This window comes from Podarcis filfolensis (assembly GCF_964270895.1).
Source record: "Podarcis filfolensis genome assembly, chromosome: 17".
Classification (NCBI taxonomy): Eukaryota; Metazoa; Chordata; class Lepidosauria; order Squamata; family Lacertidae; genus Podarcis; species Podarcis filfolensis.
The window spans coordinates 15,482,952-15,496,721 of record NC_139621.1 but is presented as its reverse complement, the minus strand read 5'-3'; the positions used below and the strand labels follow the sequence as shown (position 1 = coordinate 15,496,721).

The 13,770-nt window shown below is 41.1% G+C and overlaps 1 protein-coding gene across 3 annotated transcripts in view; it reads left to right on the top strand.

The window, feature by feature from the left end:
- The window catches only part of CNTLN (centlein), a 171,497-nt gene that overhangs the window by 86,324 nt on the left and 71,403 nt on the right, over positions 1 to 13,770 (top strand). For all 3 annotated transcript variants that reach the window (XR_014542968.1, XM_083592879.1, XM_083592878.1), the window contains one exon: positions 9,709 to 9,809. Coding sequence is in view for 2 of the 3 variants with exons in the window: in XM_083592879.1 (XP_083449005.1) it covers positions 9,709 to 9,809 (101 nt within the window). In the remaining variant the exon portion in view is untranslated. The remainder of the gene's footprint in view (positions 1 to 9,708; positions 9,810 to 13,770) is intronic.

The following is a 13,770-nucleotide window of genomic DNA, read 5'->3' as shown; positions in this document are numbered from 1 at the left end:
AGGAGCACATACCAGGGAAATAGCACAAGAATTTAACATTAAGTGGCCATATCAATGCCTTGTTTCCGTAATTAGAATTCTGTCAACATCCTTTCTGTGTTAGCTTGTTGTGGCCTTCCCTCCTCCTCCTCCTCTTACCTTCCAGGCATTTATAGAAGCCCATTTAGTTAAGCAGCGTTTTGAAGAAAGGCTGCTACAGATGAGACTGGAATTTTTATTTGGGGGGGGGAATGTGATGTGGAAAGGGAGCGGCTATTTTATTGGATCTTCTGGCTGGTGATCAATATGAGAGATGTTTGGGAGCCAGAGAAGGAGAACCGCTGCTACTCTGATTGATTTTGTAATTTTATTGTGCTTTTAGATTTGCCAAAGGTTCTCGAGGGCCTGGAAGGGATGTGTCTCCTATGAAAAAGTTTATGTACAAATGAGGCAATGATTATCTAAATAAGGTGTTTCACAGAGGTTAATAGAGATAGGCCTGTTACATTAAATTATTTTTAATAATGCTGACTGTTATTAAAAATTAAGGCGTTCTGAGCTTCAGTCACTTTCCCTCTATGCAGGTCCTTAAGTGGATTAATACCTACATGCTGCCCAATAACCTCCTTTCTCAAATTGAAATAATGAGGAGGAATGTAATACTCCTCACATACAATTTGTGGTTGGGAGAACTTATTAATATGATTTATCACTGACTAACTCACTCAAAGGGAGTCAAGGTTGTGTTTTATGACAGAGGGAAGGCAGCGATAAAATGCAAAGTCCCTTCTTCCCTTTTGTTTTTCTGGTAGGACTGAGCCCAGGCTTCATTCAGAAGCTACCTTTGCAACATGGGAGTTGCTTGAGTCGCATGGTCCCCTCCAACATTGCTCTGGCGATGCAACAGGTGGGCAGTTGGGATGGCAGGATTGCTTTCTGTGCTGTCATCTTCCCAAGCGACACAGATATGTTTGAAGGGACTCTCAAGAGCCAATTAACCCTATGAATGGCAGATTAAAATGTGCTTATTTATTTACATACAGTATATATAGGCTACTCTTTGTTCAGCTTTTTAAATCCCAGAGTGGGGAACAAAGTACCAAAGGTAAACAGGGTGGGGTGGGGTGAGGGGACAATATGTAAAAACCACAAAATCCTATAAACACTTTCAATAAACAGCAAATTAGCATTCCGTCATCATATGGTAATGAGGACAAAAGATCCAGTTTAACCAAATACCTAGACAAAACACAACATTTTGTTGCCAGTTTTCAACAAATCATACTTTGCAGTGGTACCTTGGTTCTCGAACTTAATCCATTCCGGGAGTCCATTTGACTCCCGAAACCGTTCGAAAACGAAGGTGCGGCTTCCGATTGGCTGCAGGAGCTTCCTACACTCAAGCGGAAGCTGCATCAGATGTTCGGCTTCTGAAAAATGTTTGCAAACTGGAACGCTTACTTCCGGGTTTGCTGCGTTGTGGGAGCCGATTTGTTCGGCAACTAAGCCGTTCGGGAACCAAGGTTCCACTGTACATTTGAAACAAATGGGACTTGCAACAAAATGTTGCTTTGTATCTCAACCACTAGCAGAAGTGCTCTTATTTAGGGTGCCAGCCGGCCATTCCCTCCCCGTGATACTAATCAGCTATAATAGGCTCAGGCGTGCCAATTCACTCTCACTCTTCAATGTTTCACTTCTAGCTGACACTCGAGAAATCCTTAAAGGAATCAGAGCACAGAGTATGGTGGGGCTGGAAGGAGGAGTGCACAAGCTCAGGGTTTACTCATGTAATGCCCAACCATAGTTTACTGCTGCTGCGAACCGCGAACTGACCCAGTTCACGACTGTGAACATGCAAATGTTTCTCGGTCATTAATTGGAAAAATAATAACCCAGGAAAGACATTAAGAATTCAAACAGATGCACATCCAGGCACCATTTGTTTCTACGATATACCTTATTTGGGCATTTCAACCATCTGAAACTTGATGTGCTTGCAGTGGCTGTTCACCTAACCCTGGTTGGAAGATCCAGAAAATGTTGAACAGCTGTCCTTGGCTAGCTGATAGTTATCAAACTGCAATCACTTTCAGATAGTCCAAATTGGCCAAGGAATTCAATAAATCATTCTCTGTAGCATGAACATGACTAAAATGTAAGTAATGCTTGTACTTCTCTCTCTTTTTTTGCTTTACACTCTTTTGGCAGCCTTATCCCCCAATGTATGTAATGGTTTTTTGCTTTCTCACACAGGCTAGATCAAACACCTGCTCCAAGATTTGCTCTCGCCTCCCAAAGCTGTCAGTTGACACACAAATATACAGACCTTTTGAAAGAGCATATCTTGCCCTTATTGCAAGCAGATGTACCTGAATCTTAACATTGGAGGAGCAAAGGGAAAACTTTTGTCATACTAGTATTTGACTGCTTAAGAAGTCAGATCTGGTTCAAGCTTATTTCAGATCTTACAACTTTAAAGACTGGCAGGGTGGGGATATTGTCGAAGTAGAATAAGAGAACATTGAGCCATGTTGTTTTCTTCAGCCTTAATTTATGACATCTGTATTGACAGCAGAATTAAAGGGCAGGTTTTTCAGCAGTTTTACAGGGATTCGTTGAGGAAAAATTGGTGTTAGGTTTCCTTTTTCTTAATAACAAAAAAACAGCTTTATTTCCCTAGTAACACTCCTATATTCACATAATAGCATTCCTCACAGCAAGTGAAAGAATATTTCTGGTTCATTGGGTCATGATGAAAATCACTTTAGTATGACGATTGTTCTGGTTTATGCAACTAAGTGGTAATCCTATGAGCCACTAGGCTGACACCATAGTATTTAAAGTAATGTGTTGTGGGGTCTTTGCTTTTCCATCAAGGGGCATAAAGAAATTATGATGCGCCACAGCAAGTCACGTACCAACATGAATCATGCTATTTATTTGTGAAGAGGCAGCTATTGGCCATGCTCCTCAGTGCTTCCAGCCCCTCATGCTACCTGAAAAATAAATAAATAAAGGCTGCCCATCAGCCTTTCGTGTTTTTTCAGTTACTGTCAGGTAGCACAAACAGATTATTGATAGGGTTGGGCAATCTATCACTATATCGTCCAAAACCAGTTAGAAGTTAAATCATGATATCAGTTTCATAATTTTGACCTGGCAATATATCACGAATCATGGTGTGTGTGTGTGAGTGATGCAAAAATCACCAAGTGGGAAAAAGCGTGAAGCCAACCAATGCCTCTACCGAGCTCCATCCTTATTTCAGACAATATGATATATCAGTATATCATGATGTTTAGCTGGTGATCTATCACGACGTTGAAAGCCAGATATCGCCCAGCCCTAGTTAATGAGTTCCTAGTGAACCAATTGTTATTGGCTGTGCTATGGTGGCTATGTTATACAAAGGACTTATGTCGAAAGGGAGGAGGAACAGGGCCAGTTAGAAGCATTGAACAGGAACCTTCAGCTTTGTATGAGTAGACCAGCAGTGGCATAAATTCTGTCTAGGATTAACAGTAGTCACATTCATCTTTTTAAATGCAGTTTTTATTAAATATTTTTTCATGCTTTTATCCCGTGTTTGAGAAGCATTGAAAGAACAGGTAGCAGTTTACAGGATAAAGGATCAGTGTTATCAACATCATTTGTACATGGGAAGCAAATATGGCTACCAAGCCCCTCCCCTCAAACAAAGTCTAATTCTACAAGATTCTGCAGCAGGTGATTATGGGTAGCCTCCAGACTTGATTACTGCAGTCTGTTTTATGTGGGGCTACCTTTGCTGTGCCCTGGAAGCTCCATCTGATCCAGAATGTTGCAGCTCAATTGCAGACAGGTGCAGGTTTTCAACAGCTTGCTGCAGGATCTGCATTGCCTGCCTGTATGCTGTCGGACCAGGATATGCAATAAGAGTGCAATAAATACAATTAATCAAAACAATATAAAACAAGGTAAAAGGGACCCCTGACCATTAGGTCCAGTCATGGCCGACTCTGGGGTTGCGGCACTCATCTCGCTTTACTGGCCGAGGGAGCCGGCGTACAGCTTCCGGTTCATGTGGCCAGCATGTCTAAGCCGCTTCTGGCGAACCAGAGCAGCGCACGGAAACACCGTTTACCTTCCCGCCGGAGCGGTACCTATTTATCTACTTGCACTTTGACGTGCTTTTGAACTGCTAGGTTGGCAGGAGCAGGGACCAAGCAACGGGAGCTCACCCCGTCATGGGGATTCGAACCTCCGACCTTCTGATCGGCAAGTCCTAGGCTCTGTGGTTTAACCCACAGTGCCACCCACGTCCCTAATATAAAACAATCTATAATATAAAACAAGCAAAACCACAAAATAACCACCGGTCGCACTGGGTATGTGCTCATGAGCTGCACTGATGTTCTCTCTGCAGACGCAGCTGCCCAGCCTTCCACTTCTGATTTGGAAGGCTAACTAAGTCCCCACCCCATCTGCTCCACACTCTCGCCTGTGAGCAAGCCCATCGCAACCCATCGCCCACGAGGAGTCTCCTCACCCTCCTCACACCTCAAGCTAGTACAGTGAACAAAGCCCTGAAGAACTTGGTACCGTGGTATATTAATGAGCACCTCACCCCCTGTAGGTCACCTAGATCCCTGAGATAATCAGAGGCCCAGCTTCTTCAGGTGCCTAATGCCCCCAGAAATTAAATTTCTCTAAGCTTGCTCAGAAGAGAGCATTGAGCGCAGTAGCCCCTGCATTATGGAACACTCTCCCAGTGGAGATGAGGCAGACGCCAGCGTTGTATGGATTTCGACGTGCTGCGAAAGCATTTTTATATTTCAGCCAGCCTTTCCAGAATGTTAATTTTATCCAGTCACTTTTAATATTCTGCTGTTTTATTTTATGATGCGAGTTATTTTATATTTTATTTAAATCGCTTAGAAATCTATGAATACGGGTGATTCATAAATACTTTAAATAAATAGTAAAAGATCAGTGATATTCAGAAGCAGAAGTGTATACCTATACTTTTGGGGAACTAACTTCTTAATAGTGGAATTATCTACATATGTATCAGAAGGATATCATACAATAGGAAAAGTAGATTTTTCTATGTTCCCTTTTTGCAATTCTGACTTGGGGTGTCACTTTTCTACACTGCAGCTGTTTTCCATATTCTGGCAAGCTGGACAAATATGCATGGAATGCCATTTTAATTACAGCACACCCCTTTGGACTATTCTTCTGCCAAACATTACATAACTATATATTTGAAAATCCATTAAGATTTTTAATGAAAATCAAGGACTCATAGAATTGTAGCGTTGTAAGGGACCCCAAGAGTCATCTAGTTCAATCCTTTGCAATGCAGCTAAATCTCAGCTAAAGCACCCATGACAGATCACCAAATCTTTGCTTAAAAACCTCCAAGGAAGGAGAGTCCACCACCTCTCAAGGGAATCTGTTCCACTGTCGAACAGCTCTTGCTGTCAGAAAGTTCTTCCTGGTATTTAGTCAAAATCTACTTTCTTGTAACTTGAATCCATTAGTTTGGGTCCTAGCCTCTGGAGCAGGAGAAAACAAGCTTGCTCCATCCTTCATGGGACAGCCTTGATGCTTTTGAATTATGGTGCTGGAGGAGAGTCCCATGGACTGCAAGAAGATCAAACCTCTCCATTCTGAAGGAAATCAGCCCTGAGTGCTCACCGGAAGGACAGATCCTGAAGCTGAGGCTCCAATACTTTGGCCACCTCATGAGAAGAGAAGACTTCCTGGAAAAGACCCTGATGTTGGGAAAGATGGAGGGCACAAGGAGAAGGGGACGACAGAGGACAAGACGGTTGGACAGTGTTCTCGAAGCTACCAGCATGAGTTTGACCAAACTGCGGGAGGCAGTGGAAGACAGGAGTGCCTGGCGTGCTCTGGTCCATGGGGTCACAAAGAGTCAGACACGACTAAACGACTAAACAAAATCATATCGCCTCTCAGTCTTCTCTTTACCAGGCTAAAAATACTCAATTCCCTCAATTGTACCTTGTAAGGCTTGGTTTCCAGACTCTTGATCATCTTGGTCACCCTCCTTTGCACACATTTTCAGCTTGCCAATAACCTTCTTAAATTGTGGTCTGCAGAATTGGACACATTACTCCAGATGTGGTCTGACCGAGGCAGAACAGAGCAGTACTATTACTTCCCTTGATCGAAACACTATACTTATGTTGATGCAGCCTAGAATAGGATTGCCTTTTTTTGCTGCTGCATCACACTCCTGACTCATGTAAACTTGTAGTCTACTAAAATCCCTTATCATTTGTACTACTGGCAGTCCAGGTGTCCCCCATCTTATATTTGTGCAGCTGATTTTCCTGCTTAAGTGCAGAACCTTACATTTGTCCCTATAGAGATTCATTTTCTTAGATTTAGCCCTGATTTCCAATCTGTTAATGTCCTATTGAATCCTGATTTTTACAATGTTTTTCAGGCAAAAATGGGTGGCTGCAAAGCTTCAATTACCGTACTGAAGATTTTTATTTTGTTTTTGTTTTTTAAAGATATTTATTGAAGTTTTACAAAAACAAATTTAAAAAGGTCATATAAAAGGAAACAAATACAAAAAAAAACATAGAAAAATACATAAAAAAGAAAAAAGAAGAATAAAAACAAATCCATTTTTTGTAACCCTAACTCATTATCTTATTTCCTTGGCCTCCTCACATCTCCCCTTTTTGTATTCCCATTTAAGTAATCAAATCAGCAAATCCTTACCCTCTTTCGTTTATCTTAACTCTGTATCTTAACATATTATAACTATATTTTCATCCATTATCGATTCAAATTTTGCATACTTTTGTTAACTTTGTTGCTAATGCCACTTATTTTCAATCCAACATCATTTTAACATTCATTAATTTTACAGTATTTCTGAAGATAGTCTTTAAATTTCTTCCAGTCTTCTTCTACCAACTCTTCTCCCAGGTCTCGGATTCTGCCAGTCATTTCCGCCAATTCCATATAATCCGTCACCTTCATCTGCCACTCTTCCAGGGTGGGTAATTCTTGTGTCTTCCAATACTTTGCAATAAGTATTCTTGCTGCTGTTGTTGCATACATAAAGAAAGTTCTATCCTTCTTTGGCACCAATTGGCCGACTATGCCCAGAAGAAAGGCCTCTGGTTTCTTCAGGAAGGTATATTTAAATACCTTTTTCATTTCATTATATATCATCTCCCAGAAAGCCTTAATCTTTGGGCACGTCCACCAAAGGTGAAATAATGTACCTTCGTTTTCTTTACATTTCCAACATTTGTTATCGGGCAAATGATATATTTTTGCAAGCTTGACTGGTGTCATGTACCACCTGTATATCATTTTCATAATATTCTCTCTGAAGGCATTACATGCCGTAAATTTCATACCGGTGGTCCACAACTGTTCCCAGTCAGCAAACATAATGTTGTGACCAGTATCTTGTGCCCATTTGATCATAGCAGATTTAACCGTTTCATCCTGCGTATTCCATTTCAACAGCAAGTTATACATTCTTGAAAGTATCTTAGTTTTGGGATCTAACAATTCTGTTTCCAATTTTGATTTTTCCACCTGGAAGCCAATTTTTTTATCCAAATTATAGGCCTCTCTTACTTGATAATAATGAAGCCAGTCTCGTACTTTATCTTTTAATTTCTCAAAACTCTGCAATTTCAATTTATCTCCTTCTTGTTCCAGAATTTCCCAATATTTCGGCCATTTGGCCTCCATATTGAGCTTTTTCTGAGCCTTCGCTTCCATCGGTGACAACCACCTTGGGGTTTTATTTTCCAGTAAGTCTTTGTATCTTATCCATGAAGATTTTTATTTTGGTGGAAGTCAAACCCTCCTCACTGAAGGGTTGTTTCACACAAAATGCAGGGGGAAATGAGTTTACCACTAAATGTATTCTTAAATGAGAAGTGCAGCCAATCCTAGCTCTCTGATGAATATATCTGTAGGATTTTGATGATTATATCTGTAGGATTTTGTTTGAATGGTTGTTTGAAAAATTATGTACACCCCTTCATCTAAAGGGTCAGCAATTACGTGTAGTAAAATATCTTACAGACAGGGCTTTTTTTCAGCCAGAGCCTACAGGAGCTCAGTTCTGGCACCTCTCAGGTGGGCACCATTGCCATTCTAAGAGATGAGGGAGATGTTCATGGTGAGCTCCGGCACCTCTTTTTCTAGAGAAACAGCGCTGCTTACAGAATATAGGATCAGAGTTGTCACCTGATCCAAGACAATGCAAAATGAAATGAAATAAAATCTATTTCATAAGGACGGATCATAGAGAAGTTGTAAGGAGTGATCTAAAAAGTTTTCTGATGTATCCTGCTGGAATTGCTTATGTGCTTCAGGTGCTTTGTGTATAAGATTTTACATAAATGCCTCTGGTTATTGCATGTATCCCCGGTACCTTGCCTAAGGTCATGATAATTGGTTAATCTGTAATCATTATGATGTCTTCATAAAGACAATTATTCTGTTTCCTACTTATTTGTAATTTTTTTAGGCTGAAATTTTGAGTCCCCACCCCCACCCCCAGTTTTCTGTGTCCTGGTTTAATTTAGCTAAATGCTGGTTGGTAATATGCTTCAAATGCAAGGGATATAATTAAAATAGTTTTAGTGTAATGCACTTTTATTTTTTGGGAAGAAGAGGTTTCTAGACTGAGAGGACAGGGCTGCTCCTGCCACACAGTTCTTCTCATATAGAATCATAGAACTGTAGAGTTGGAAGGGACCACAGAGATCATCTAGTCCAACCCCGTGCAATATAGGAATCTTTCACCCAACATGAGGCTTAAACCCACAACCCTGGGATTAAGAGTCTCATGCTCTACTACCAACTGAGCTATCTGCTGCTGGACAGATGACTTGATGGGACTTTGACTCATCATAGGAGGGAGCTATTTCTAGCTGAAACCCTGATTACTTAGAAACCAGCACACACAGGAAAGAAAAAGAGATCTGCATTTATAAGGGCTGTGCAGAGCTTGAGAGTACCAGCAAGTCACAGTCATTCCAGTACTGTCTAGTTAATTTTTTCATTTGCTGTGAAATCTGTCAATGGGCAAATACTCAAACTTGAAAGCATAACATCATAATAGAGAGTATATTGCAATTCAAGAAAATCAAATCAAATACAGACCGGTGCGACAATGCTTTCTATTTTCAGATCTTTTACAAATCTCTTCTTACGTGGTTGTGATTTGATTGCTGATTTCCCCAAAAGTTGGCATTGTAACTAAACATGAGAGTGGATGTATCTACATGTTTTCAATTAAAGAGACTAGAAATGGAACAATAGGATTTTCTTGCTGATCGTACTGTTCTGGAGCAGGACTGCTCATAACATACTAGTGTTAAAAATTACCATATTTACTCAAATGTAATGTGCACCTTTTTTGGCCAAATTATGTCGTGGAAATTAGGGTGCACATTAGATTTGACGGTACATTTACATTTGCCAGCAAATACTTCTTTGATTTCAAAGATTTGAAAATTGAGGTACACATTTGATTCAATGGTACATTAGATTCACGTAAATACAGGTAACACTAGTGCTGATATGTGTTTCCTGAAATTCAGTATAAAAGTTTTCAGTATTTTAAGTGACATGTTTTATTCAGCACGTTTTTTGTAGGGTATGTCTCCTTGACTCACTCACCCCACATTCTTTCTGCTGTGCGCTCAGTTCTTGTGTGTGTTTTTCTAGACTGAATTTAGAGGAAGAATTGGATCAGATGAGAGTGTATACATCTAGGGATAAAGCTACAATACAAGAACTGAATATATGCCTGCAACAAGAAAGAGAAGGTAGGCTTATTTCAGCCATAATGTCAAACAAACCATGTGTCGTGCTAATTATAGTTTATAACCCAAACCATAGTTTTAGATCTGTTTCTGTGCTTTTCTTTTCTGTCCTCACAATGCTCAGCTTCATAAGTTCATTCTAGGCCCCATGGTACAGTTGCAGTGGGAAACAGAGCGATGGCTGTATAATTATGATGTGTTAATTCAGACATCACACCAAACTGTATTCTCAAACACTATTAAAATCATGGCCTCTGATGCTGGTTTGCCAGCCAAATGCAAACTGTGGTTTGTCAATTCACAAATTACTTGAAAAGATACTTAAGCTTCTTAAAACCCTGGCTGGCGAAACCAGAATCCAAAAACCACAGTTGGTGATAACTATGGTTTGGTATGATGTCAGAATTGCCAGGGAGGTCACAAGGCTAAACAGCTGCCCTGAGCTTTTTGGAAGAAATGTAATAAATTTCCCTCAGTTTACTTACGCAGAGGTTTGCTGTTGTAAGAATTTTTCAGCTTCTCCCTTTTTAATCATGAGGATCACATACATGGATATAAGAAATGGCCTATCAAACCATATCTATGGCAGTTGTCCCTCTTGCATCTAGCAACTTGTCTGTGTCAGTTATGTCAGTCACTTCAGATATACATTGCTTCAAGTGCCTTCTTTGTTGTGAAGCTCTTCAATAAGTAAGAAATGAGTCACAGTTCTCCTAAAATGGCACTCTACCATAATTAAGTCATAAAGGCATTGGCTCTAATGTGTGCCCTACTGCATCAATTGAATTTAACTTCAAATTGCACTGTTTGCATAGCTGTTAAGGAAATTCGGTTTCCAACCATAAGAACGTTAGACAAGTCTGCTGAATCAGGCCAGTGGTCCATCTAGTCCAGCATCCTGTTCTCACACTGGTTGACCGGGTATCTGTGGGCAGCCTGCAAGCAGGACATGTGTGCGACAGCACTCTCGCCTCCTGCTTTTCCCATGATAACACTGGTTCTGAAAGACCTACATTGGCTCCCAGTACGTTTCCGAGCACAATTCAAAGTGTTGGTGCTGACCTTTAAAGCCCTAAACGGCCTCGGTCTAGTATATCTGAAGGAGCGTCTCCACACCCATTGTTCTACCCTGACGCTGAGGTCCAGCGCCGAGGGCTTTCTGGCAGTTCTTTCACTGCGAGAAGCCAAGTTACAGGGAACCAGGCAGAGGGCCTTCTCGGTAGTGGCACCCGCCCTGTGGAACGCCCTCCTACCAGATGTTAAAGAGAACACCAACTACCAGACTTTTAGACGACATCTGAAGGCAGCCTTGTTTATGGATGCTTTTAATGTTTGATGCGTTACTGTATTTTAATACTGTGTTGGAAGCCGCCCAGAGTGGCTGGGGAAACCCAGCCAGATGGGCGGGGTATAAATTATTATTATTATTATTATTATTATTATTATTATTATTATTATTATTATGCCTCTGGCAGTGGAGGTAGAACATAGCCATTGTAGCTAGTAGTAATCAATAGCCTTGAATGTGTCCAGTCCTCTTTTAAAGCAATCAAAGGGGTCACATTGCCTCCTATAAATACTTGCCATTATCTTTTTTCTTTTTCTACGTTGGCACATTTTGACCCTCTAGCTTAGAGTGCAGAAGCAGAATCCCTTGGTGGGGGAAAGCAACATCCCTGTGGATGTGCGCAGCCCAAAACTTTGAACACTCCAAAACCAGAGTGGCTGGGGCAAGCCAGGGGCAATAATAAAATTATTGTTATTATTATTTATAGTATTCTGAGATTCCATTTCCAGACTGGCTGGGGCATGGAATGGGAGCACCATATCCTCCAACATTTGTTGTTGTTGTTTAGTCGTTTCATCGTGTCTGACTCTTTGTGACCCCATGGACCAGAGCACGCCAGGCCCTCCTGTCTTCCACTGCCTCCCGCAGTTTGGTCAAACTCACGTTGGTAGCTTTGAGAACACTGTCCAACCATCTCGTCCTCTGTCGTCCCCTTCTCCTTGTGCCCTCCATCTTTCCCAACATCAGGGTCTTTTCCAGGGAGTCTTCTCTTCTCATGAGGTGGCCAAAGTCCAACCATCTCGTCCTCTGTCGTCCCCTTCTCCTTGTGCCCTCAATCTTTCCCAACACCAGGGTCTTTTCCAGGGAGTCTTCTCTTCTCATGAGCCTCAGCTTCATGATCTGTCCTTCCAGTGAGCACTCAGGGCTGATTTCCTTCAGAATGGGTAGGTTTGATCTTCTTGCAGTCCATGGGACTCTCAAGAGTCTCCTCCAGCACCAGAATTCAAAAGCATCAATTCTTCGGCGATCAGCCTTCTTTATGGTCCAGCTCTCACTTCCATGCATCACTACTCGGAAAACCATGGCTTTACATTACTCCAATGAAAATAGGGTTGTCCTATTCAACAACAACAATTTTACTCTCTATACCCTGCCCATCGGACTGGCTTGCCGCAGCCACTCTGGGTTGCTTCCAACATATATAAAAACATCATAAAACATTAAACATTAACAAACTTCTCTATGCAGGGAAGGCTTCTCTATGAAGGGGGAAGGCTGCCAGCAAAGTGGCGTGGCTCTCTCTCTCCCCCCCCCCGGAGGCAGTCCGGAAGTGTAGGGGAATATCTATTTTTCCTATTGATTTTTAAAGGTGCGGCTTATTTACAGGTGCGGCTTATGTCCGCTGTTCCTGGAAAACTGGGGCACTTGGAGGGACAGCAGCATTCCTCTGAGGGACTGGAGATACACTGCCGGCTCTGGCTTAATTTTAACTGTAATCTGGACATTTAGTCAGTGTTGTGTCAGTTAACCTCACAATCGACACCTGAATCTAGAGTGAATTCTGCATACTTTGCTTGGTAGCAATGAACTTTTGTAACTCCTCTCTCTCTCTCTCTCTCTCTCTCTCTCTCTCTCTCTCTCTCTCTCATTTGTTGCATTGTGAGTTTCCTAAATTCTGGATCACCGAAAAAAAGATATTTAAATCACCTTTGTTTTCAGTGTGTGTAAATCTTATATTCAGTGGTTGTAATTCATATATCTAATCATGTTATAAGGTTTAACGCTGAGTGCTTTGATCAGTTTATTATTAGAAACAAAACAAAAAACTCCCTCAAAAGTAAATGTTGATGTAAAAGCTACAATTGACATTCAAATGAGTGAATATTTAGAAAAAGATGAAAAGCCTCTATGTGTTACCATTGCATGTTACTTAAAGGAAGTAGCAAATGTATGCAGTACCACTGTGCTGAGGGACTAGCCTTGGAACTAACATGGGAGCTGATGGATTAATATCAAGGTAAAGGTACATATTCCCCAGCTGCACAATTTTACTTTTTTCAGCTTCTATTATCTTTAGACTGGTGCTCCATTTATTTTGTGAATACAGAAGTTTTAATTGGCCATGACATGTTCCAAAGACAAAAGAAAGATCTAATTCTCTCTAACAAACTTGTTAGTCACTGTTTATGCCAAGAGGATTGCTAACCTACAGAGAGTAGCAGGCTTTTCTTCTGCTCCTCCTTTGTTTGTGAATTGAAAGTTCTTAAGTGACCTGCCATGTCTGCTTTACTTTCGAATGACGGTTCTAAAGCAAACCTTTAGCCGGTATAGTGGATATTATTCTCCGAGGAGGCACGTCTTGTTTACCCTAAAAATACTTTTGCAACATTTGAGCAGTTTTGCTGCAATCCATTTCCTTTATATAACATTTTTTAAAAAGCTCAGTTCACAGTTAAAAGCACAACTGTGGCTTAGTATATGCACACAAACATACTTTCTGTGCCCTTGGCTAATGTGCACTTGATGAATTTAATTTAAATATGGGAATGGACAATTGGAAGGGGTGCAGCACTGCATATTTTGGGAGAGAAGGACTGGCCTGGAGTGAACCATTCAGACACGCAAACCGTGATTTCATGCTGCATTCATTAAGTAGCCATCTTGAAATACCTCAAG